The sequence below is a fragment of the Echinops telfairi genome, unplaced genomic scaffold (genome assembly GCF_000313985.2).
Source record: "Echinops telfairi isolate 266 unplaced genomic scaffold, ASM31398v2 ScPeMD7_31;HRSCAF=116, whole genome shotgun sequence".
NCBI classification, from domain to species: Eukaryota; Metazoa; Chordata; class Mammalia; order Afrosoricida; family Tenrecidae; genus Echinops; species Echinops telfairi.
Genome location: NW_022103928.1, coordinates 53,918,562 through 53,945,860, shown reverse-complemented (window position 1 = coordinate 53,945,860; position 27,299 = coordinate 53,918,562). Strand labels below are relative to the sequence as shown.

Below are 27,299 nucleotides of genomic sequence, written 5' to 3'. Positions count from 1 at the left end.
AAACGATGTACAAATGCGCTTTACACAATTGATGTGTGTATGGATTGGGATAACAGTTGTATGAGCCCCTAATAAAATGTTAAAAAAAAAAATTAAAAAAAAACAAAAAAACAACTCTGTACTAATTTACATGCTACAATCTTTCACTCATCCTCTCAGAACTCCTCTCCCGAACTCACATTCCAGCAAAAAAAGTTTGCAGTCAAACATGGCATGCACATGTTGGGTTCTTTTCAGCTGAATGCCAAACTGTTGATGTCCTATTGTCCTTGGCCTCCAGACATTCTTTATAAAGTACAGCCCTGCCCAGTAGAAGTCCACTGTTCCTTAGAGACTCCCTCCCACTGCTATCGAGTCCATTCTGACTCCAATCCACCCTGTGTTTTATTTCTGAAACTGCCCAGCTTTAATGGGAGCAAACAGCCTCCTCTTTCTCCCGTGGAGTGGTTGGTGCCTTTGAACCACCGTTGACTGTGAGCAGTCCAATGCTTCCTGAATACTGCCACCAGGGGTCCTTTATAGTAGCTTAAAGCCCAAACCCCAACTCACTACCACCAAGTCAGGTCTGACGCCTAGCAAGCCTATAGAACAGAGTAGACCTGCTCTTGTGGCTGTAAATCTTTACAGCAGGAAAGAGCCTCACCTTTCTTCTCTGGAGTGGCTGGAGGTTTTGAACTGCTGACCTTGTGGATAGCAGTTATATAACCCACTACAATACCAAGATTCCTTTTTTTTTATATTAGATTAAAGAGAAGGAGTTGAGTAATTCCAGGGGCCAGAGAGCTCCCTTAGCTAAGGGAAAAGTAAAAAGAAAGCAGGCAAAAATCAACCAAACAAAAACTTGGTGATCTGCTTCTGAAAGATCACAGCCATTGCGAAACATCAGGACCATCGTTCTCCTGACACCCACGAGGTGCCCTTGAGACGGAAGAGACGGGGTGACTGGTAAGAAGGCGGAGAAGAGGGAAATGGTAGACTCAACCTGGCAAGGTAAAGGGGCTTCGCAGACAAGGTGACAGTGGGCTGGAGCATGGAAGGACAGTGCCTGTTTTCATGCCCTGCCGTACTCTCCGCCCACATTGCTGGTTGCAGCAGGACTCTTTCCACAAGCGTGTCCCATGGTCATCCAAGCAGACCAGGCTCAGAGGCCAGCAGCCTCTTTCCCTTGGCACCGGCTCCTGTAGGATCCATGCGTATCTGCCGTGTCCCCAAGCACCAACTCCCTGTCTTGTCATCTCTTCTGCCCTGTTGTGTCGGTTCCCTTCCAGTTCTGCTACTGAATCTTATCCCAGGTTGTTTTTCCTGGAACAGTGTCTGGAATCCGCATGCAGTCTCCAGTTCTTTTGGCAGCATCCTGCTTTCCATCTGAGCTCCATATCTCAGCGCATGCAGCTCTTAGCTCAAACCTCGAGTGGCTTCTTGTCCAGGGATTTTTCACGGACTTTCCAACCAGGCAGGGCAGCCCTGGAGGTGCAGTGGTTACACATTGGCTTGCTAGCTGCAAAGTCAGCAGTTTCAAACCACCAGCCTCTCCGAGGGAGAAAGAGGGGGCTTTCTACTCCTGTAAAGAGTAACAGTCTTAGAAACCCACAGGGGCAGTTCTAGCCTGTCCACTAGGGTCACTGTGAATCGGCATGGATTTGATATCAGTGAGCTTGGGGTTTCAACCAGGCAGGCAAGGGCTTCTCAAGGGCTCTCTGCAGGCATCCAGTGTTGTTGCAGTTGGCTTCCATCATGCCAGCCTGATTCGTGGGGGACCCCCATGTACACCGGGCTCTGATGACTGCACTCCCCTGGGTTTTCAGTGACTGATTTTGAAAGTAGATTGCCAAGTCTTTCTGCCTACTTCCTCCTCATCTGGAAGCTCAGTTCAGGGGAATATGCAGCACCATAGCAACACCGAAACGTCCACTGATGGAGGCTGGTGGCTTGCTAATGAGGTGCGTTAGCTGGTACACAACCTGGCTCTGATATAGCATTCTAACACTGAACCGCCTTTCACACATACCTGATAGTCAACTGAGGTGAAGTGTCCACACTTGGGGAGGGGCTTTCTCTCCTTCTTGCCTCCCCACTAGCAATTCCACATTCTTTTGCCAACCCCGTTATCTGACTCTTCAAATCTTGGCCAATTTTGAATGCCATGCCCCTTAATTTCTCCAGTTGAACGGGGTTCTCTTTGTTGGACCACCACAGCCCTTCACCTGTATTTCTCATGTGGACTGTGCCTCACAGCCAGTTCCTTGAACAGCTGTGCTTCGATGGGGATTCCCCACCCGATTTTAAGGTTTCGGGGGATGCATCAAGTTACTTGTTCCTCTTTCTGAGGTTCATTATCCAGTGCATTTTCCCGACAGATATTTGTTGAATGAAACAACTGATTGATACAATAAAAGGCCGATGCCCTTTCCTGTAACCCAGACCCTACAAGTGCTCCAGGCTGGGATCTGAAAACGAAGAACGAACTCAATGGCAATTAGAAAAAAGATTTACAAAAGCGATTTTACGGAGGGACTATGAAACTTGAAGTGTCAAAAATAGAAGTCACATTTTTGGCCATTGTGGTCACACCTGCCTGAGTCCAAACCAACTTTTATAAAAGTCATGTTTAGCTGGTAATGGGTACCAGATGTTACCACTGGGAGACAACTAGAGTTAACTTGAAGACTGTAAAGAGAGCAGTGCCTTGACCAGAATAAAGTCCGTTCTCTCGCACAGGGTTGGCCGGGACAGCAGTGTCCATAGCCCCAAGATCCAGCGATGCCAACCCCTATGCAGCCCACCTCTCTGCAGGGCACTGTTAGACGCCTGTCCTTCTGTCTGCCTGCCTCATCCAGCGAGGCAATGGAGAAGAGCCAGGATGGGCTTCTTACTGAAAACCATGTGACTCATTTTTCAACAATGATTACGATAAACAGTATAGTCACAATTAAGGGCTTGAACAAAACACTAGGTTGTAACTGTTCTTCCACAGCAGGCTGGCCCCATGTGACTTGGATATAGCCACAACCTTTGGAAATAGGATAGCCAGATTTAGGATAAACTACCACTACCATAATCTAACCAACAGTAAAATAAAAATAAAATCAGGCTATCTGGTTAACTATGAACTTCAAATAAGCAACCTACATATACATATATTATATATGTGTTACATATATACATAATAATATATAACATTATAGGTATGTTCCCAATATAGTATGAGACATCCTTAGGCTAGAAACAATTGTTTATCTGTATCAACGTTAACTGATTATCTTGTACTTTATCCAGCAACTTTATTTGTAAAGATCAACAATTTGTTCTACATGGGAAGAAGAAAAGAATGTGTTCTGTGTTGTGGGATTGAAGTGGTTAATTTCGGACTTTACCTTTAATTTGACCATAAAATCTCTGTGCTCAGCTTCTGTGTACATAGACTGGTAAGGCAAATACTCAGTTAACTGGCTGAAGGTAGGAGCTGCACTCAACAGAAGAAGCACAATGAGGGCAATGTCGCCTTCCCGGGTGACTCAGGCAGTCCCTCCAGACGTGGTGCTACCCAGATCCTCACCGTGAAGTATGATGCCCACAGGAGCCCGCTGACACGTGTGGAAGGACCAGCTAATAGATGTCTGGTTCGCAAGCACAAGAAGAGAGAGGCCAGAGTATGTCCTCATTCATCAAGCAATAGCCCTACATGATAACTCCCATAAAATTTCATCTTCGGCAAATGATGAAGCCTGCTTGCAAAAATGCACCTTTATCAGTGATCTCGACAGCAGAATCGTTTACTCTGGTCTCACTTTCTCGATAGCTCTAAATCGTGACTCACCATCAGATACTCTAGACTCATTATCTTTCTCAAAGATGACTTTTGAACTAAACATTTTGGTGAAAAGCACGGGGCTGGGTCTTCGATAGATATTTACTTCAGTCAAATAAACAAGTAAAACATGGGGCTCTGGAGACCTTGGAAGTCAGACGAGCTGTTCGCATGGTAGCTTTAACTTGACAGCTGGTTATTGTTGTTATTAAATCTTGGTATAACGGCCCACAAAACTCATTGCCATTGAGTTCATGGCAGCTCACAGTGACGCTATAGGACGGAGACAGGGACCTAGAGGACTGCCTCGTGCGTGTCCAAGGCTGAAAGATCTTTACAGGAGCAGACAGCCTCATCTTTCTCCCAAGGAGCAGCTGGTGGGTTTGAACTTGTGGTTTGCAGCCCAACTCAAACCCACGACACCACTGGGGCTCCTTATACCCAGGTAGACTGAGTTACAATTGCCTACACAGTGTTAACTAAAGAGCAAGTTCAATTCTGAAGTCTGGCTACTTGTTTCTCAGGAGGCACAGGTTAGAACTGCCAATCATTCAAAATGAGCCACCCAGGACACAGTTGAAAACTGCAAACATGGCCCCCGAGTCTAGAGAGGCACTACCACCCCATTGTTCTTTCATTAATCTCCGCTCCATCAAGGGATTGTGGCCTCGACAAGAAGAAAACTGCCTGCTTGAAAGACAGGCAGAAAAATATGATGTTATTGCCTTATTAAAGCCTCTGCCTGCTGGGGCTGATTCTAGGTTCAGTATACTGGCCACCATATATTGCTTTAATTTACGTATACTCTTTAGAGAAAACTTACTTGGAAATGGGTGCTTTACAAATATTCTCTCATGTCACCCTCCTATGGCTACAAGACGATTCATCTTCTAGATCAGGAAATGGAGACTGAAGGGTTGAAATCACTCGCTCGTGATCGGACTTTCACTAAGCAGACAGCCCGGAATCAAGTCTTGGCTGATTTGCATAATTTCTATCCATGTAAGCCACTGCTATTACACATGTTGGCTTTTTCAGACTCTGTCTGTATTTAATATATTTAAATATGCAAATATTCCCAAACTCTGTCTATATTTAATGTATTTAAATATAGTTAACACAGTCACTGTATTTAAATTTAAATATAGACAGAGTTTGGAAATCTATATATATTCTAAGTTTGTCCCCAATTAAGGGTGAGGCATCTTGGGCTAAAAATTATTCATTGTTTATCTGCATCAACTATAACTGGGTTTCTTTTACTTTATGTGGCAACTTTATTTGTAAAGCTTAAAACCCATTTAACATGGGAAAAAGAAAAGAAAAATTAATATACTGATAATATACGGAGGACTATGACTGAGACTAGCATTATGAGCTTAAAAGCAGTGTGGTTACCTTATTTTTTTAAATTAGCTACTCAAAATAACTATCAAATACATCGTATGCAAATATGGAAGGAAGTGTGCCATTTTAAATTTCCGGCCCCAAAGTCTGTGGTTCTAACCCAAAGCCTGCTCCCACGGGTGAAAGTGTGGGCAGGTTGTTCCTGTAATGATTTATCGTCTCCTAGGGTCATTGTGGGTTACAACTGACTTGATAGCAGTGGGTTTTTGTTATTTTTGGCTTTATTAAATAGCTGGGCCATTTAACTAATTTTTTTTTCACACAATAAATCATTTGCCTTCTTTATATATGAAGATAGATGCTCCCAGAATTAACTCTCACGAAGTCCTTGTGAAAAAAAAATCAGGGTTAATAAGTATTTTATTTAGCTTAAGGGATGTGACATAAATCCTGAGTCTCATGAGTCCAGATAAACACATTTGTAGTCATTATGAAGTTTACTTTTTTTTTTTTTAATTCAGTGACATGAGATAAGGTTGGAGGAACAGGCCAAAAATTCCCACCCTGACCTTAAGTCCCCTTGTTTCTATCTATGGATTTACGAGTAGACTCTCAAATTGGCACTGCTCTCAAAATGACCTAGAACTTTCTCTCATCTCACTGCTGATTGAAAACAAAACCAAGCCTATCGCTAATTTTTCAAGGCTCCTTCTTTTCCCAAACCCCTGTCGACCTCATCTCTGCCTGCGAGGCCTTCGACTTTCTAAGTCTTAGATTGTAAAGCAGTAAGCACATCTGTCTCTGGGATGGGACTAAATAGGATTTGGGTCAGAAATCACACGGCAGTCTTTCATTTCCAAGACGGGCCTTCCTGTGAACAAGGGCAGCTTTTTATTGGTCTGTTTGTCTGATGTTGTTTGGCTTTCCTAGTATTGTCAATCTACTGTTTTGTTTTTTGTTCTGTTTTCTTCTCCCCAGGGCTGGCCAGCTCATAGTGACCATCCCAGGAGATGGCCTCCCCCTTTCCCTTCGTTAGTCTGTTCTCTCTGTCAGGTTGGTAGCTCCCACTCCAGAACATAACTGTATTAAAACGGCGAACACAAAACCAATAGTGCTGGCATTCATGGGGTAGAAACGGAATGCCCTCCTTAGACTTACCGTATACACTCGTGTATAAGCCGAGTTTTTCAGCACATTTTTAATGCAGTTTTGGTGGTAAAATTAGGTGCCTCGGCTGAAATTCGGGTCTGCTTACACTCGAGTATATACGGCACTAAGTACGTTCATAAGCTTTTGAAACTTAACTTTTAACAATTCGTCGGTGAATCGCTACTGATTTTTATTTTTGAACTTTTCAGCTTACTAAGAAGTTTCCGTGGAACTTCTTTTTGTTACAGAAGTTTGGCAATGTGTGAGTATTTACTTAAATGGAAGGAATTCTCATGGTCCTGTGGTTCACTTCACATCCCCGAACGCCTCACAGGAAGAGACATGGGCAAGTACGAGCAGGATTAATGATAGTCAGGTCGTCAGTATCGAGGCAAAGTTTTACTTCTACATCTTCTTAACCTGGTCCGTTGGAAAAAATCAGCTTAACTTCTCAGTTAACTAAATTTCATCATCTCTCAAATAGAGAGATGCTAAAGTTGACAGAGATTTTAGACAGTTCTGTTAGCATTGGAAAACACTAACTAAAAGAAAAACAAACTAGAAAGACTTATCAAACTTACCCAGAGAAAGCCTATCTAAGAGAACGTTGTCAGGCTCATTAATGAGTCAAAGGAGACACGGTCATAAGTAAACTCCTCCTTAACTGCAGTCCTAGGGATCACCTTTTGGTTCCAAAATCGAAATGATACAACACAGGGGAAAATTTTCCAGCAACGCATATGTAGGCATTAGAAATGCGCTAAAGCACGGGACCTCGCGGTGTGCCCCAGGGGACGCAGTGCTTGACTGCATGCCCTGCGCCGAGTCTGGAAGACCGGGGTGTCGCTGAGGGTGGGGCTGTCAGAGGTGATTCCTACTCACGAGACACCCTCTCCTGGAGAGAAGCCTGGCTCCGAGAGGCATGCAAGGCTGTGACTTTTGAGAAGCACACCGTCAGGCCTGTCTTCCTGTGTGCCCTGGGTGGGTTTGAACCACTAAACCTGTCCTCTCCCAGACAAATGCTTCACCCCAGCACCGCCCAGCATCTTTTTTCACCCCTGAACGGATGTGTGGGCCTCCCCACAGGGCTGCGCTCCAGGCTTTGCTTCTATTCACAGTCACAAGAGCTCCGTGTGGTGTAGAGTATAGTATTATGACTATTTTCAGAGAGACGATTGAAGCTTTGAAAGGCCCCTACACAGCCTAAAGAAACAAGCTAATGAGGGGTACAACATGGGAACCCAGAATTATCTCATTCCCAAACAGACGCTATTAACTCCCGCCACGAAAACCACGACAACCATACAAAATTACCCTCTCTATATTTAAAAATTTGTAGGAAGTGCCACCGGCAAGCCTACAAGTGGGGCTTACCTGTTATCTTGCAGCCATAGACTTCAAATCGCATCGATATGCCTGTTTCCCAAGTCACAGGTTTAATTCGGACGAATCGAGTCATCAGTGGTTTGGGGAAAACCCCAAACACAACATCTGTGGGGTTGGTGTTGCCTTGAAAGATCTATATGGACAAAGAAAGGCCCTTTAATGGGCAGAACTCCTGGATTTCAAACAATGCCCCAAATATCTTTTCCACCATGCTGGCAAAAAAAAATCTCTGCCACTTCGGTATTGCCTATCAAGGTTGAGGCGGCCGTCATGACTAGCCACGCTACTACAGGATTCTTTTTCTCAAAGCAATCAGAGAGAATCATATCTAATTGAACGCTTTCCTAAACATCTGTCCCGTTTCCTGGGTGATTAGAACAACCGGAATCTTAAAAAGCACTTCTCCCAGGGATTTTGTTTTTCAGGCTCCAGACCAGAACCTATTAAATGGAGAGTTATTAGTTTTACTATCAGGACCTGCAGAAGACTCTAGACATTCCGTGAGAATGCTCACGGTGCTACTTCCCCAGGGACTTCATATGGAATGCTCCTTTTGAGTTCCGCGTAGGGGCTGGCTGTTTGGAATTCTAGGCGAGGTTCCCAGCTAGCAAGATCCAGCTAGATCCAGTAGTCTCCTGCCTTTTGTCTCCATGCCATAATGGGAGATCTTATCGCTGACATTAAGTAACGAGCTTAGTCTTTTTCGGTTATTGGTAAAATTATGTTCTCGTGGCCAAGTTCGAATCTCAGTTATGAATGATTCCGAGCTAGACATCAACTTTCCCAGTACTTCTGTGTTTCAGATGAGTCAGGGATAATAAGAGAGGTAGGGATGGAACTGCAAAGGCACTGAGTGCCAGATATGAATGCCTTCCCCCAGACAGGACCTTCTGGGACTGCTTTGCCTTGGGCTAAGCATTGCAGGAGTGTTGGCTAACATGACCACTGAGGAATGGAGGTCATTTACGATGTTAGAACATTCCGGCACTACACTTCCCTCAGGTGGGGCAGAAAATATTTCCGTTTTACAGATTATCAATGAAATGAGTCTTTCCAAGTTTTATGCCTACCACCATGATTTTCTGCATACCGGAGTCATAATTCACCTCCTAGGCTGTGCAACTAGAGCATTATGGAGGTCCGACAGAGAAACGGAGATTTCTCCCCTTTCCAGGTAGATCTGTGTGGAGCCGACCCATGGGGCCCTGGGCTTGCGCTCCTCTCCTAGGAGAAATGGCTTGTCGACCTCGGGTAGCAGTTTTACTCCATTTCCTTTAAGGTGGTCTTCAACTTTAGGAAGCTGCTTGTTCGCCTAACCCTTTTCTGGAGAAAATTTAATGTCATACTTTATCCTCATCTGTGATGGCCTTTGGATTTCTGTCCTCCTTCCTGCATCTCTCTCTGGGAAACAACTGTCTGGCAGCATTCTTGTGTGACAAAGAATAATGGGTCATTCTGTCTGGAAGGGGCCTTCTTAAAGGGTCACCATGTTCCCTTCAGAGAGAAGTCAGCAGTCTGCTGAGCGCTGGAACAGAGGTGGAGGGGCAGGGGGTGGGGGTGGGGGGTGGTACATTCTGCTCCAACGGAGGGGATTTTATGTCCTCCAAAAATCTATGTAAACATTCATATACAGATTCCGTTCGACAGAAAGGGGGCTACTCGTCCAATGCTGCTCTCTAGGGGGGTGGGGGTAGAGGGGTGTGTGTGGCCTCTCCTCCTCTGCCCAGGAGAGTGGGAAAGACACAGTGGTTGAAAGGCCCCGAGGTGGAGAGTGGCCAACAAGAATGGGACCCCCAGCTGGCTGTTTGGTTTATTTTGGCTCAAGGGGAATCTCAGAGAAATTCAATGTATTCATCTCTGCCGATTCTTTCCTCTTTCTCGCCGTCCTGCAGGCCAGAAGTTCACCTGTGGGCCCGGATGCTCCGGATCGCATGTGTCTGAGGCCAGCCATGAGTGTGCCCTCTTCCACACCCATGTGTGCTCACAGTCCACCTGGAGAAATGATCCACACAGAGCTGCAGGAGACAACCTCGGGGAGACCTGGGACTTATTTTTTTAAAAGGAGGCCTAGTGTCCATTCTTCCTATCATCTGGATTTCTTTTTATTATGGGTATATCCTGAGCATTTGGAATCTCCATTTTGGGACTGAATGAAAATTATGTTTTGAAATCTAATCCTGAAACAAGAATCTGCTATGGAAATGGGTGTCACGATTGCCTTGCTGTATCTCCACGAAGAGTGATTTCCAGGGTCTTCTTTGCCAGCCAGACAAGAGGTCCAACTTGCCTGTCTCCAGATCTCTCTTTCCACTGTCCCTGTCTGGCTCTAAAGGAGAATGGTGGCTAAAGGCAATCAAAGGGAAGCCATCCTTCTGCCCTGACTCCCGAAGACTTTCCTCACTCCTAGACCTAGAGCCACAAGGGGAAAATCCAGGCCTGGAATGCTCAAAAGGGAGACAAGGACATATTAATTGGCCTTCTCCCAAACCGTCATTTCACGTTCCCTGAAGTCTTTCCTACTTGTTTCATCCATTCCCTCTGTTTTAATCTACCTCTGGAGGCACGTTTTAATTTGGGGGGAAACTGTGAGTATGAGCTCCCAGAAATCTTTTGATGAGTAAATCAGAGCAAGCATAACTTCAAATAAATAAGCAGGCTCAGAAAAACACGCCAGTGCCAAATGATTTAGGGCAGAGGGCCCCAGGGACGGCTGGGTCTGTGTTGGCTCCTTGGTTCAACACAGTGAGGAGGCATTTGTGTGATCTGAGGAAATGGAATGAAATACCTCCAGTTCTATTAGTTCTCAGCAGAAGCAGCCAAATACACTTGTAAATTAGTTTGTGAGCCACAGAGGGTAGATGAAAAGAAGTTTTCCAAAACTGGTCTATTAGATAGAGCCCCCAAAAAAGGCTGAATCTATCAGAGAGAATGGAAATCATGCACGTGCACACACACCCACACCCACACCCACCCCACACCACAGAGTGAGGGTGGGGAAGGGGCGTGGCGTGGCTCTAGGTTACCAGAAGACAGTATTATCTTATGCATAGACCAGGTCCCTGTGGAGCTATTTCAAGTGATTCTTGAGTCTGACACTTAATTTGGCTGGTATTGACTTTTCTTGGAAACATCTGTATAACTTCCTTTTTTTGCTTCTGCACTGGGAACATGAGATACTTTGGTCGGGCTGAAACCTCTAATTGCACTTCTCATTCTAAATCAATTAAAAAATAAAGCAGGTCAGACTGAGCTCCCCCCACCACCCCGCCCCAAACAAACAAGTGAAAAATCGATCATCCATTTAAAAGAGGAAATGGGTGCAGGGGTGGCTGCCCAACTCACAACAGGTTTATTTCCTTCCTTTATGGTGATCCAGTCTTCCCCATTGGAGCTGATGTCGATTCTGTAAGATTTGACGTAATATTTCTTTTTGGTTTCCTTTGAAATAGCTCCCTGTGTCCCAACAGCTGTGACGAAGCGCAGAAGGCCCAAGTCTACCTGTAAGACAATGAACAGTGGGTTGACACGGTGTGGTCATCTGGGTATCTGTGTACCACCCTAAATGACACCCTCTTTGCCGGGGTTCCACATGGCACTTTCCATCTACCCGGATCATTAGGTACCAATCGTTCCATGTGAAACGTTCGTAAGTCCCTTTTCCTTCCACTCTGTCCTGCTGAGAGCAAACTGATGTCTCGTGCTAAACGGAAGGCCAGGAACATACCTTTCACCTGCCTGTCAACAAGATGGCCTGATGGCTGGCAGCACAGAGAAACCCCAGCTGAATGTCATGTTTCTATATATTTTGAAGAACCACAAAGACTTTCCAAACAGCACACACGGATCTACCTCATTTTACAAACAGGAAAAACAATACCCAAAAAAGGCAAGATCAAGTCACGAACTGGACATGGAGAGGCCTGGCTGAGAGCTCAAGTCTAACGTGAGCGTCCTTTCCTTCACCAGTTAGATCCGATTGCTGTCGTTAGGGGCCCGGGCTTGACCCTGCTCACAGTGACCTGCCGATTACAGGATAAACCAGAGCCTGGCCGGCATCATCCTCACAAGGGATGCTATGTTTGAGCCCCGTGCCACTCCATCTCATTCTGAGTCTCCTTACTCTTTGGCAAGCCTCTACCGTGCCAAGCATAATGGCTTACCCCAGGGATCGGTCCTTTTAGCATCTTACCACCTTCCAAAGCAAATGCCATCTGAGACTCTCCTTACTGTTCTTATCTTTCCTTATTCCCATCATTCTTAACTAATAACATCTTTGAAAACACTCTTGTTGCTTCAGAAATGGACAGCAGATTTATAACTAGGAATGAATTGGAGGGGGATTTTTGCTGCATCTTCATATTTCTTTCTTCCCTTGAACTTCTTGTGGCTCCTCTCCTTGCAGCAGCTCAAGAGGCAGGCAGACTCCAGGTATCACCAGGTAGTAGGGACGACCCTTCCAATGCAGCAACTGTGAAGGGTTGTAAGCTGCTAGCGGCGAGTTCCCCGCAGAGCACAGCCTCACGACAGCCCTGACTTTATGCCCCATGATACTAGCTGTCATCAAGTTAATTCTGACTCATGGCCACTTGTGAACTATGAGTTGAACTGTGCTCCATCGGGTTTTCAATCACTAATGCCCACAGAGTGACCCTCGGTACAACAGAATGAAATACTGGCCAGTCCAGCGACAACCTCACAATTGTTCTTAAGCTGGACTCCACGGTTGCAGCCATTGTAGCAATCCATCTTGCTGAGGGTCCTCTTCTTTTTGCTATCCCTCTACTTACCAAGCAGGATGTGCAAGAGTTTGACTCTTGGGAAAGACTCAAACCTTCAAACGGTCAGTTAGCCCCTGAATGGGTTAACTGTTCATCACCAGGGGTCTCCCAAGATGATAATTTATCTCATCCCTCTCTGAAGGTTGGGTGACACTAGCGAAAGACCTTCTCCTCGACCGGTGCATGGCTGGCACCTCAATGGTTTGTGATTTTAACCCAGAGGTAAGCCAAAGCTGGACTCATTCCTGCGACCCTGTGACATCACTGTGAACGATGCAGGTCTAAGCAGCAGGCACTCAGGGCTGTAGTACTTGCTCTGTCACTAGTAGCCATTTGGCCTTGGACAAGGTACTTCACCTATTAGCTTCCAGTTCCTCATTTGTAGTACGAGAGAGCTGACGAGACACCCTGGAAGAGCTAGTAAGCATTGACTTTTTCTGATTTCTTCTATCACATTCCGGACAGAAAATTTCCAGTAAGCTAGTTTGCTTTTTCTTATCTTTCCTTATTCCCATCATGCTTAACTAATAACATCTTGGAATAAAGCTCTTCACCAGTTTCTATACATTAGTAAGTTGTATCATTTCCTTGAACAATTTTCCAATGATTTCTATAGCCCAAACCATGGTGTTTTTCATCATCTCATATGTCCGTGAAAGCTGGCCATGGAGTAGGGGAGCCCTGGGAAGCATGGATGCATTTGAATGGCGGTGCTGGAAAAGAACACCAGAAGGACCAGGGACTGCCAGAAGCCAAACGAATCCGTCTGGGAAGAAGTCCAACCACAATGCTCCTTAGAGGCGTGGACAGCGAGACTTTGCCCCATGTATTTTGGACACGTTGCCTGGAGAAACCAGTTTCTGGAAAATTTTGGACGTCCGGGTTGCTAAAGTTGAGGGGCAACAAAAAGAGGAAGACCCTGGATGAGATGGATTGACACGGAGGCTGCAACAGGGGGCTCAAACAGGAGGACAATTATGAGGACGGCGTGTAGGACAGCGAGGCTTCTTTCTGTTGTGCATGCGGTCGCCACTCATCGAATCTCCTTGGTGACACCTAACAGCCGCCGCTGCCGCAGCAACCTTCCATAAGGCGTTCTGGCAGGACAGTGGCGACAGTGGTTGGCTGCTAAGGGAAAGGTCGACAATTTGAACCCACTAGGTGCTCCATGGGAGAAGTGTGTAGCAATCTGCTTTCAGTAAAAGTTTACAGCCCCGGAAACCTGATGGTACAGTTCTTCTGTGTCCCACCGGGTCACTATGCGCCAGAATCAACTTTACGGCAATGGACGGATCTAGTGTGTACCGCAGGCTATCTAGAACCTTTATAAAAGGGACCACAAAACCATCCCTTACCACCCTGGATTCCATCCTGAATCATAGCAGCCCCACGGGATGAAGTAGAACTGCCCCTGTGGGTTTCAGACACTAAAACTTTTCACAGGAGTAGAAAGCGTCATCTTTCCCCTACAACACCTCAGCGGGTGGCTTCAAACTGCTGACTTTGCAGTTAGCAGCCCAACGTGTAACCAACCCACTGTGCCACCAGGATTCCTTCCCAAATGCCACACACCCTGCAAAAGACGGAACTTGCACAAGGTGGAAACCCCTGTCAGAGAAGGAAAACCCAAACGCTTTCCACTCACAGTAGCAGAAAAGCGGTGCGCTTGTTCCCTGGCCGAGGTGGAAGACGTGAGACCAGATAAGTCAGGCTGGGTTGCTAGCTTGCCAGCGTTTCACTGTCTATGGTCAATGTTTCACACAGGACAGTCAGTCACTGCCACCCAGGCCATTTGGACTCATAGGACTTCTGAGCTCGTAAATCTTTCAAGGAGCCATCAGCCTTCTCTTTCTCCTGCGAAGCAGCTAGCAGATTCGAATGGTAAAACTTTCAGATAGCAATCAAATATTTCACCCACAGCGACCCAGGGCTGCTTTTCAAGGACACAACATATAAGTATATGATCAGTTCACATGCACCCAATATTGCAATATTCCACCATTATGAGGCAATGGAATGCCAGGTTCTTTTATTTTTTTAAAAAGCCATTTTATTGGCATATATTTCTCACATCATACAATTTAATCATTTAATCATATAAAGAAGAGTTGTGCAATTATCACCACAATTGCAGAATATTTTCTTCTCATACTTGTTGTTAGCGCCCCTTTCCCCACACCCTCCTCTGCCATGCCCCTAGGCAATTATCCATCCAGTTCCTGTCTCTATAGATCTACCTATATTTTCATTTCCTACATGTCAACTATGGAAAAACAGACAAAACACAAACAGGAAGCAAGCAAGTAAGCAAACAAACAAACAAAACCCAACAACAATGACCAAACAAAACACCCTGATCCTACCAACAATGATGAAACAAAACAAAAAACCCCAATTGAAGAGAGAGCAGAAAATATTAAAAACCGAAGCAACTTTAAAATGCATCAAGAGGGAGATCAAATGATAAGTTATCACATGTTAACTCAACAACATCTTCCATAATTGACTTTACAATGCTGGCCATCTGATAGGAGGCTAGTCACATCCCTAGACAAGGGTCAGAGGGGATGGAATGTCATCTTCTATGAAAACAAAAACACAAGCAAAACAAAGCCAAACAAAACTCCCTAAAACCAATCACGTTTGAATTGTGCTTTCTAGTTATTGACAACATAACAGCCCAATTTTCTGAAAACAGTATTTCAATTAAGCTTCCCCTACCTATGGGCCATGGACACCCAGAGAATTCCATTCTTTGCACGGTCTGCCTGGCAAGGATCCCTGGGTCTTTCCCATGTTGGTTTCTCCTGAAGGCCTTTGGACTAACTAGTCAAACCGACACCTTACCAATTCCCCTCAACACTGACTCATCCCCTGCACTTCGAAGCCGATTTAAAGTTAAGCAATTCAACCACCAGGAACTTTACTTGGAGCATCGTTCAATGCATAAACGAAAAAAACCAAACCCGTTGCTATGGAGTCGACACTAACTGGTGGTGGCCCCCAAGTGCATCAGAATAGGGTCTTCGTGACTGCCACCTTTACAGAAACTGATTACCTCCTTTCTGCCTCCAGAAGCTGGTGGGTTTGAAGCACCAACCTTGCGGTCCGTGGTCGAACACTCAGTGTACAGTGCCACTGGGTTTCCTTGTTCGGGAGACCCAAACCCAAACTTAACCATGCTCACTGCCATTGAGTCTGAATCAACTTGATGGAGACCTTCTAACACAGGGCAGAACTTCCCCTGTGGGCTTCCAAGACTGTCACTCTTTATGGGAGTAGAAAGCCTCATCTTTCTCCCAAGGAGCAGCTGGTAGTTTCAAACAGTTGACTGGGTGGATTGCAGCCTTATGTGTAACCACCATGCCACCAATGAACTGGTTGTTTCCTTGGCTTTCTGTAGTTATCTGGCAACCCTAAATCTAACCCTATCTCACATAACTGATCAAGTGAGCTTAAATTGCTGCACAAACTCTCTGCTCTCATAATGCTGCAACCTGAAAGTTAAAGGGGGCCTTTGGACAGAGTTGCATTAGGCAATCTCAACTCTTTCCCAAAGCTCTCTGAACACATCATGCTTTACTGGCTGTCCACTGAGTCCTGCCCAATTCCGTGGACACTTTCAAGTGGAAGGGTCCTTAATTCCTGAGGCCTAAGGGAGCATGAAGCAAAGCAACTTAAATAAACTCTTCCTGTCAAATTTACAAATGGCTCTTCGGTTTGTAAGAGATTGAATTCCTAGGAGTGCACAGTCGGTTTAGGCTGATCCGTACTGACTCTGGAACATCCTTCCCTGCCTCTCCTCTTCCTAGTTTAACACTTTGTTTTTAAGGTAGGATTCTGCCCATCCGTAGCAAAGAAGTGAGCTTGTGGTCGACTAGAAGACCCAGAGCCACTGGAGACAGCGACCTTCAGAGCAGAGAGCAATCCACAGGAGTTCACTAATACTGAACTCAGAGAAGGCCCAATCCTGGATCTCAAGGCTCCGAAAGCATATGCATGAATCACTCATAAAAAAGAAATATTCTTTTCTCCACAGCAATGAAATGCACTAGCAACCTCCCTTGTAATTGCTTCAAGTCTCCTGCCGTGCTTTTGAAACTCTGCAGATTCTCTTATTTACCACACTGGGATACTTGGAATTTCATTTCATTTTTCTTTCTAAGATTACTGCCAATGAGTTGAGTCAGGATGAACGACAACCTCACAAAATGATTAGGGATGGGACCTGAACCGTTACAATTAAAACCGAATGGGACCCAGAGCTCTAACAAGATGCAGCCCCCACAGCACTGAGGGAAGGTTCACAGGCAGCACGGTGACGCTCTTTCCATAAGTCCTTTCTCCCCAAGTGCCTTTCAGTGAGTTGTCCAACAGGGAATAGGCTGTCCCCAACGTCCCAGAGGAAGTTTGAGAGGAGATTGATACCCTTCCTACTGGCAAGCACCAGTGCAGATGCTGCTGGCCTGAGTTGGAGAGCCGCAGCCGAGATGAATGCAGGGCTGCTTACTACACCTTTTAGAAGGCATGGTTGTCTCTGCTAATCAGGATGCTGGCCTCGACTACTCGCCTAGCCTCACTTCCAAGGATCTTACCGTGCCATTCAGATAGCTGGGATTCCGGACACGAGATCAGTCTCTTCCGACTGCATGTTTTGGCATGTACCGCTCTCTTGACTTGGAAATCACTCTTTTCTCTTTTCAGATTTTAAATGACTCTTCTTTCAGCTGGGTAGGCAAAGTCCGTCAGCTCGTACCTCAGTGCTCCCTGAATTGATCACAGTGAGCTTTTGCTATGCTACCTCCTAGGTTTTTATCGTTTTATGTGAGAAACGTCTCCCCCACCACCACACACACCTAGCATGTAATAGATTCCTATTGAGATTCTGTAAAATCGCCATCACATTATCACTAGAAAATAAGCACCAATCATCGATGGTGGATAGAATTGTCCCTATGCCGATGTCTGCGACGTCGTGAGGGTAGGTATGCCTTGCTATTACATGAATGGGGTTGTAGTATCACTGTTTGACAGCTTGCTCTTGCATTTAATGACATGTTTTAAAAATACTTATATATTTTTTCATAATTTTACATTTGCATGCTCAACATATTTCCTGACACCACCCTTTTTAATGGCTCCAGGGTATTCCAAGGCATGATTGTAACCATAATCTATCCAATCGGTCTGCTTCTTGTCAACAGGTAGGACTGTACTTCACTCAACAGAACGGATATGCATTCTGTGCATGTGTAACTAGAACCCTTTTACCTGTTAGGTCTCTATTGCACGGCGAAGGAACCGAGGACAGGGAGAATGTGGGAGTGAGGCCGTGGCGGCACAGTTGTAGATTTCTCACATTTCACGTGGGAAACCTGGGCTGGATTCCTGGTCGAGGCACCCATGAGCAGCCAATTGTCGGCCAGGGAAAGCTTATTGGTGGCTATGAGACTGAACCGAACCGCTTTCAGCAGAGCTTCCAGACTAAGAGAGGCTCGGGAGGAAGGCTTGCCTCTCTACTTGGACTCTGAATGAGGAAGACGGGAGAAGAGAGGCATTTGAACTATGGTGAAGCATACCGAAAGCATGGACTGCCAAAAGAAGAAAGGAATTTATGTTGGAAAAAGCACAACCAGAAATCTCCTTAGACGCAAGGGTGGTGAGACTTTGTCTCATCTACGTTGGACACGTATCAGGAGAGAGCAATTGCTGGACATCATGGTTGGTAAAGTAGAGGGAAGACCCTTGATATGATGGTAACTGCAACCACGGGCTCCAATATAAGCATAATTGTGAGGCTGGCACAAGACCAGATGGTGATTCATTCTGCCAAAATCCACTCACGCTGAGTCAGAACCCACTGGCTGGCACCTAACAACAGCAACTTGTGACAAATCAGCCAACAAAACTCTGGAATGACAATGCTCTGGTCCCCAGTGGATCCTGGGGGTGGCGCAGAGCTGTGTGTCTCAAACTGTGCTGTCCTACTGTGCTGGTACCTCCACGAGTAGATGGCTAAGTCATGGGCCGCTAATAAGCACAAGAGTGTGACAACCAAAACAAATCACATAGGGTGCAATGTACACCAAATACGATGTCTAATTCCGTTGACCTTTATCTCCAGAGGTAACGGTTTGGAGACGGCCCTTTTTTTTTTCTTAAAAAAAAAAAATCATTGTATTAGGGACTCTTACAGATCTTATAACAATCCATACATCAATTGTATCTGTCACAGTTGTGCATATGTTGCCATCATCATTTTCGAAGCATTTTCTTTCTACATGAGCCCTTGGTATCAGCTCCTCTTCTGTTCCCTCCCACCTGCACGAACCCTTGATAAATTGCAAACTATATTATTTTCATATCTTACACTCTCTGGACAGCTGACCTTAAAGCTCAAAATCCCTATAGTAGAAGCGCACAAGTGGGCACAAGGAGAAGCATTCAGGGGAAGGAGCAGGAAGCACAGAGGCAGGAGAGGGAGGTGAGTGAGAAAATGGACACTACACAACGTAGTATGCCTCCCTGGCCAGGACAGACACTGTATGCCTGGAGATTTATGGATCTCTAAAGGGCATTTTGCTCTGGTCATTCTGAAATCAAAATAATAGCTTGTTAGGAAAAGCCGCTGAAATCTGTCGCTTGGTGGCTTAGCTTTGTGAATTATGATGAGCCCGCCACCAACCTCACATTCTAATAGGCAAGATTGGTGACCCAGGACAAGCAGCTGGAGAGACAAAGATAAAACCCCAGAGCAGTTTTACATAATGCCACCCTCTGTATTTTGGAGGGCTCATAGTCCCAGACAATACTTCCTTTCTTTCCATAAAAAATCCAGACGCGCAATAACCATAATTAAGTAACCTGCTTTCCCTAAACCCAATCAGTTCTTCTCCAATCACCATTTTTTCTTACTTTTGAAGGAATGTCATTATTTTACAGCTGCCTTACTTTAAATTAGGAAATGGCTATGATTTCACATCTGAGTTGGATGCACTTCTGCTTTGTGTTAAGGGATGTGATGTCGGCCATGGTCTGTACAGGAACGGGGCTTCGAATGCAGTCACTCAAATCAGTGGGCGTTTTGCTCTGTGTGTGAGGCAAACCTAAGCATCTGGTACTTATCCGACGGGCTGTAGACTGCTTTACAGAAGTGGATCAGACTCCATTCAAGTTCAAGCAGCCGCCCTCTGAGTTAACTCCTCTACAGCATCCGCCACCTGGGGAACCCATCCACGCTGCCTAACCCACGGACAAGATTCTAGTGCGGACAGCTGAATGTCTACCTGCATCTTCCTTCCACTGTGTTGCACATGAATAACTTTTCACAAAGAGAGAAAACTTTGCTGGACAGCCCACACGGAAGAGCAAATCCCAGCCCTTTCATTCTGGGTGGGGGAAAACGTCCTAGTGGAAGAAAAACAGCTGTCTGCTCCCATTTGGGACAGCGTCCCAGCCATTCCTGAGTGGTGACTGGGTTCTGCCCACATTCCCGACTAGCTTTGTTGTAAGGCGGCTCCAGAAACAATCCGTGTGTACTTTAGGGCTGTGCCATTGCCTTAATAAAGGCAGGAAACACATTCCACAGATAGCGAGAAGCAAGGAGAGGCACACATTTGACTGGGAATCACTTGAGGTCACAGCAGCGCTGTTCTAGCACAGTGGGCAAAGGAATGTAGCAATTCTTGGCCATTACTGGCTAACCACCAGCACGAAGACTTGTGGCCATGCCACAAATATCTTAACTCCCTATGATACTATGGAACCAGTTATCGGTAACATCAGCGTGGGGGAAGCCTCGTCTCTAAGATAAAAATCTATCTTGCTCAATAAAATGCTGCCCATCCAGCTAGCACTGACCAGGGAGCTTTGACCAGCTTTTCACACTCCCAAGGTAAGTCATCAGGACAGTCTGAAAAAAAAAAAAAAAAGGACAGAGGTCTGATGAAACATAGGAAGAAAGCTTTTGGGAAGGGGGGTCCTGGGGAGGAATATGCTGGATTTTCTGTAGCGCATCTCTGATGAATCAGAGTGTTGGGTTCATCACGTGACACTAGAGGCAAAAGAAAATATTTTTAAGCAATTGTCCCATTTCCTCAGATAAAGCACACGTGTTCCAAGAGAGCTTAGGCATTTGAACCTCGCTGCTCTTCTGGGATTGATGGACTTTAATTCACAGCATCCGATCATGGTGTTCCTTTCAATTAGAATCGTGGACTGTTTATGGTTACTGTAAGTCTGAATGATAGTCACTTTAGGGCCAGGGGCAGGGCTCTCTAGCCTTCTTGTATTTTGCAGGATGAAATCCCAATTACTGAGATTGCTAATATTATTAGAAACATTTTGGGAGCCAGGCGCCTTTGGGTCAGGCATTTTATTAGGTGCTGAACGTACGTGCGTTATCTCCTCCGGTTGTCTCAACTGTCCTCCAAACCTGTCCACTGCTGCTGTAGTGCCAATGACAACTCATGCTCACGCTACGGCCACTGCGTAGAAATGTATCTCAGAGTGTTTTCTGTGGCTGACGTGTTGGCAGTAGGTTGCCAGGCCTTTTTTCTCATGTGCCTTCTGGGAAGACTCAACTCATCACCTTCCGATTGGCAGCTGAGTGCACCATCCATTTCCACCTTCACGGGGTTCCAACAATCGTACGAGAAAAGTTTCACAGATAAAGAAACCGAGGTCTGGGGTCACATAAGTTACCAGCAGCTGAACCGGCACTTGGCCAGAGTTGTGTTCCTCTGGCTCACGTATAAGCTAGTCCAGTCCTTCTGATCTCCAATTCATTTTTTTAAAAGTACAATTATTTACAATGTAACTTAGAATCTCTCTGCAAATAATAACTATCCCGGTAGCTATTCTTCTTGGAAATTAAATTATATATGTCAGGAATTAGGGAGGACAAAAATCCATTTATTATATAACTCATTTATCCTTATAACTCTGACAACTAGTTTAAAAATGTACCCTGGCTACTGGAAAGCCAAACTTCATAAGCGACTTCGTGATGCTGTTGAAAAATAAGACGATGCGCTTGGGTCATTTTTATAAAGGGAAAAACAAACAAACCATTTTCAGATTCTGGTAAAGGATTAAACACACTCAAGTGTAAGAACAGTTCAGGGCTCTGGGAGCTTCACCAGGTGATCACATTTCTCACTGAGATCACCTGAGTCAGTCCCCCTGGCCCCTCCCATTGGGAACAATGAAAGGAAAGAATGTTCCTTGGTGGAAACGCATACCTGGCTGCAATCCGAACACTTGCTGGTAGACACAATCCCCAGTGCAGGGACAGATGACTTGCCTATCAAAAGACTTGAACCAGCCAGTCAGAATAACATGAGATAAGGATGTGAAGGCAGGCCTCCCTGGCCACCCCTGTCCTACAGCACAGAGCAAGCACAGGGAAAAGGGCCAAAGAAGAAAGGAGCGCCCTCCCCAGAGCAGGGGCTGACCTTTGTCTTTCCAGCTAGGAGGAGATAAGGTTTGCGTGGCCACCGCGCATCTGGATTCCGAGCGCAGTCTCCCAGCTCGCTTGTTAATTCTTGATGCATAAATCAGAAGCAACTAATTAAAAAAGAAATATTTAATCCTGACATGTTCTTTGAACTGGAGTTCCATCTGGTTCTGTTTGAATAGTAAAATCTGCCGTAGTTGTTAAATTTGGCAAGCGGCGCTGGCCCAAAGGAAACCAAAAAAAGGGGGTTGGGGGTGGGCGCCGTGCAGCAGGTTAATACACTAGCCTTTCTCTGAGAGACGTTTCTAGAGGCCAGCGACCCAAACTGCAGCAATATGGAAGGCATAAAGATCAAATGTGAAGGAGAAGAAAGCTTTTCTTGGGGGGAAACATCACCAGTCATCCCCATCTCCTCCCCTCGGTGTGATGTAGAGACAGCATCGGGCTTGGGGAGACCTCCTTGTTGAGAGCAATATATGAGACTGGGACAACCCACCCAGAAATGCCCAGGTTCCATTTATGACACGTTTTAAAAATCAATACGGAAACAGAGTTATCAAAAGCACTACGCAGGGCCTAAGGTCTCTTTCTCTCCTTATATTTTCCAGAGCGGATATGAATGCATGCTTCAAATGATACAAATGATATCTTTTCCTTCCTCTCTCACTTGATAAAATTGTCAAATCTGGACACCAGGATGTAATAGATTCTGATACCCAGAAAGGAAAAATGTAAGTAGTCCTGGAGTTTCTATCCACTCTGGGATGCAGGTAATCAACATCTCAGATGATCTGAAACTGACTGATTAAATCTCCGTGCTTTAGAAAAGATCGTGTCACATTTTTAAGACGTACACTGACTCGTGAAATGAATTTATTTATTCCTTTTGGCTTCACTGCCTTCTTAGCTTGCAGAGGGCCACGCCTCTGAGCCTTTAAGAACCTGGTCAAGATGATGACATTTAAATGACTTTTTTGCCCAACTAAGATCGGAGCCCGCACTGGGCAGTGAAAGATGCAGAGTCTGAATATTTTTAATTAGCATTCAGAATGCTTATTTGTAATTTACATTTAATTTAAAACTTGAGCCTAATCCTATGACCTGGAAAGAGGACAAGTATTCAGAGCAGACCAAATGCAATCCCGGAAACTTGGTTAAGAACATATTTAACTTAAAAACTCTGTAATAAAAATTGCCTAACTGGAATTTCATCAGAGAGAAAACCAAGTCTACTACAGTTCTGTGTTTCAATGGCAACTGGCCTCACAGACATATAAATGTGATGCAAATCTCTTAGTTAATGCCTTATGGGAGAGTCACAGCATATAGTCTTGCTTGAGTGACTTGCTCCACAAAGTTCTGGGGAACATTTAGGAACAGGCAGGCATGGGCTTAAGCAATGTTCTCCACCCAAAGTCGAAGAAGAGTTCTCCTCGTAGAAGCACTAGAGGGTAAGAAACAATGAGACATAACTAGACTGATGGGTCTAATGGCTCTGACTCAATTGCCTGCGGGGATGTACCTCTTGATACGGTCAAGCAGATTGTACATATAAGTTTTGAGTCTCTACTGCTAATTTCTTCCAAAACAAAGAAGGCACAGTAACAGAAGCATGGAAGCGGTATGTTCTGAACTACCACATTCCAAACTCACTGTCTTTGCATTGATGCTGGCTCATTGCGATCCTGTGACCCTGTAGAACTGCCTCAGTGAGTTTCTGAGACTCTGAACCTTTATGGGAGTAGAAGCCCTGTGTTTCTCTGGTGGAGCAGTTGGTGGGTTTTGAACTGCTGATGTTAGGGTTAACAGCTTCAACGCATAACCGCTATGCCACCCGGGCTCGTCTGGTCTGAGCTGTAGGTGTTTTAAAACTTCACAGCAGACTTTATTATCTCTGCACATCATTTCAGTGGAGTCCCTGGGTGCTGCAAATGGTGAAGTGCTTGCTCGGCTCTAACTGAAAGGTTTGGGGGTTGAGTTGACCCAGGGATGGCTTGCTAGAAAGGCCTGGTGGTCTACACCTCCCCAAAAAGAACAGTTGTTGAAAACTCAAGGACACACAGGTCTATATTGACACACCTGAGTCAGAATCGACTTGGTGGTAGCTGGTTTGATGTTGGTAGTATCGTGTGGATGAAGTCTGGGCTGTTGTTATTTGGGGGTGGTGGTGGTATCATACATCGTAGTAAGTACTAAGTTTACAGACATCGCCTCCTCCAATTTGCAAGACAATCACACAAGGCAGGAGGATCTTATAGATGAAGAAACGGCGACAGTGAGTACGCACAAGATTTGCTCAGTGTCTGATAAATGCTGAACAACGGAGCCCAGGCTCCTACTCACAGAGCTCCATCCCAAGGACCAGCTGTGGCTGAACTGAGCTTCACTCAGAAGTCTGAAAGGAAAATATGCGGAAGGATGCCAAATGGCCAGCTTAACTTAAACGCCTATTTATTGCATGCCTATACAGAAGTGAGGGCATCAGAAAGCAGATAGGAAAATAAATACCAGTCCAGAGCGAGATACGGCATCCTGAGCTTCAGAAGAAGGAAAGACTTTCATGGAAGGGAGTGGATAGAGCTTTAGGAAAGCGGTTAGTTGAACCATTCAAACCGGACCTCCAAAATAACACAAGGCAGGAGGGCATGGCCAGGATGATGCATGAAAAGCTGGAGGAGTTGGGAAACATCACACCCACTTGCCTATGTTTCAAAATATTGACCATGGCGACATTTTCCTTCTATTTAAAATCTCTTGGCAATATTTCTTTAGGGAGTGAAGGTAAGGGCCCACCCGTACACATCCTCCTTTCTCTTGGCCCTCAGGTAATCCAGTAGTCGAGGCCAGAGAGCGTTTGCTGGTGACAGAGGGACAATCAAATCTTTCTTGTAAATAAGCGAGCACGTGTGATCGAGCCTGGGAGGTAACTCAGCCCAAATGTTTCCTTGCTCTGTCTCCGGTGGTCCCAGCATTCCTGGGGATGTGACCTAAGCTTCCAAGTACATGAGTCCCAAGCGACTGTCTCTCCTGAGTCAGTCCAAGTTCCGAGACAGCCTCATCTTTCAGCCTCAGAGGGGCTGGTGGGTTTGAACTTTCGACCTTGTATTTAGCAGCCCACCACTGATTCCACAGTGCCAGTAGAACTCCTGCAAGTTAGTGAGGGAAAAACAGTACCAAGCAATGCGCAGTGGAGAGGCTGCACTAAAAAAGCTCCGAGAGTTCTATGTCCGGAGAGAATGCTTGGGAAGGCTGGGCTGCGTGCAGCATCGGAGGTCCAGATCCCAGGAACAGCTCTGTCAATAGGCCATGAAAAATGACGTGGGCATTCTTAACAAAACCTCAAACCAAACCCATGGTCACTGAGCCCTTTCTGACTCATAGTGACCCTCGGGGACAAAGAGCTTCCAAGGCCGTCATCTTTATGGAAACGACTCCCACATCTTTCTCTTGTGGAGCAGCTGCTAACCTCAAACGGCTGATCTTCCCACGTTAGCAGCTGGCCTCTCTTTTTCCTAAAAAGTTACACTGCTTACATGCCTAATCTCCCAACATATCAACATATATTAAGTGCTTATGCAGCAGCTACCTTACACTTTCTCCATCACTAACACTCACCGCCGTGGTCACAGTGACTAGCCAAAGCAGCAGCTGATGTCTGCCACCAGGCAAGGCCTCCTGCCTTTCCAACGTGCAGTTGATCTCAACACCCACCTTCCTGGCCTACTGCTAGCTTAGAGGGCTCTTCCAACACACAAGATCAAGAGAAAGTCGAGGAGAATGGCAGGTGAGGTGGGTCTCTATGCAGAAGCTGTATGTGGAAGCCGTTGCTCCGAGGGCTTATCTGTGCTATTGGCAAATTCCTAAGTGACTTCAGATAAACACACATTCATACTCAAACAGCATCTGTCAAATTCAGCAAAACCCCAACGACTTGTTTATTATTAGTGTTGCATCGCGTCATGCCTTTAATTCTCCCCGCCTCCTCCTAAAAGCCTGGGGTCAAAAACAAACCTAAGGGTGGATTTCTGGACACTAAAGATTTACAGATGGAGGCAATGATCTGCATCAGTCCTTTCACCTAGAAGCTTTGACAGCAGCCCTTGACATCAATTTTCCACATAGTCCTCCACAATCGAGGTGGCCCATTACACTGATGAAAGCTTCCTAGGCTGGCTGGGGAACCGGAAGTGCACGGGTCCAAGTAAACTCCTGGGCTTAGCCTTAGAAATTCTGCACAGAGCTGATAAGATGGCTGACACTGAAGTCGGCTACCTGCCTGGAATTAACACAAGTACCGATCTGGGAGACCAGCGAGAAGAGCAAGAACAGGCTGCCGGGGACAGCTGGTGGTCAAAAATGGTGCGTGGTTAGGCCCTTTCTGAAGTGACAATGCGAAGCAATGAAATGAACCTGGCAATTTCACGTTTGGTCAACTGCGTTTCTCTTGTCGAAAGCTTTACGAATCAGTCAGGAAGTTTTGTGAAGATTGCTTACAAGGGGGGAGGGGGAGAGGTAGGGCGAGATCTCGAAATGATACCTTTTTAGGAGTCACTCTCTAAGAGAATCACGGGTCATGAGACTTCACCATGGATGCTCCCTGGTTTGAACTGGATTACGGTATTCTGTCGAAGAGCAAACCCAGTGCTATTACGCTGATTCTGACTCACGGCCACCCTCTACGACAGGGAAACCCCCCTGTGAGGTTTCCCAGGCTGCACTCTTCCTGGGAGCAGGTGACCTTGTCTTTCTCCCTCAGAGCAGCAGGTAGGTGCCAACTTGTGGTGGCCATTTGTCCACATTGACCGGCGTGCCACCGGACGCTTTGATCCTAATGCAAACCGTGGTCATCAGAGCTGAATGGACACCAGATTACCTGTCCCTACTTCCTCTTCTGTGCTGTCCTACTGCCTCCCGAAGACGCAGGACCTGTCCAGAAGTCTGTCAAGGATGCGTGCCAGATGGAGGGTTCAAAACGTTCATGGAAAAAGGGATGAAAGGATCATGGATTCTGTTCCCACTAATTTTGGAAGCTCCCTTGCTTTGGGCTTTCTAAATGGGATTCATGTCTTCACTTGCGTTTGAGTTAAAGGAAGTGGACATCCTCAGAGCACATATCGGGATGGGTTTTTCTTTGCATAATCAAGGATTATTACATCAAGACCCTCTTGCCACCGTGACGTTGCAGCTTTCTGGAAACGTGGAAGCATCCTTACAGACGAATGCAAGCCTGTGGCAGAAGACGGGCAGCCGAGCTGAACACTCCCTGGATGGAGGGACAGAGTGATAAAGAGGACGGGACGCACACCTGAGCCACCACTGGAGGTCCCCTAATTCCTTCCAACTAGGAGAAAGCCCTGTGCTCTTCATGTGCTGC

At 45.8% G+C, this 27,299-nt stretch overlaps 1 protein-coding gene across 4 annotated transcripts in view; it reads right to left on the bottom strand.

Moving 5' to 3' along the window:
* Positions 1–27,299, bottom strand: part of NRP1 (neuropilin 1) — a 168,233-nt gene that overhangs the window by 38,903 nt on the left and 102,031 nt on the right. For all 4 annotated transcript variants that reach the window (XM_004702290.2, XM_004702293.2, XM_004702291.2 and 1 more), the window contains 2 exons: positions 11,033–11,188; positions 7,679–7,823 (listed from right to left, as the gene is read on the bottom strand). In XM_004702290.2, the coding sequence (XP_004702347.1) occupies positions 7,679–7,823; positions 11,033–11,188 (301 nt within the window). The remainder of the gene's footprint in view (positions 1–7,678; positions 7,824–11,032; positions 11,189–27,299) is intronic.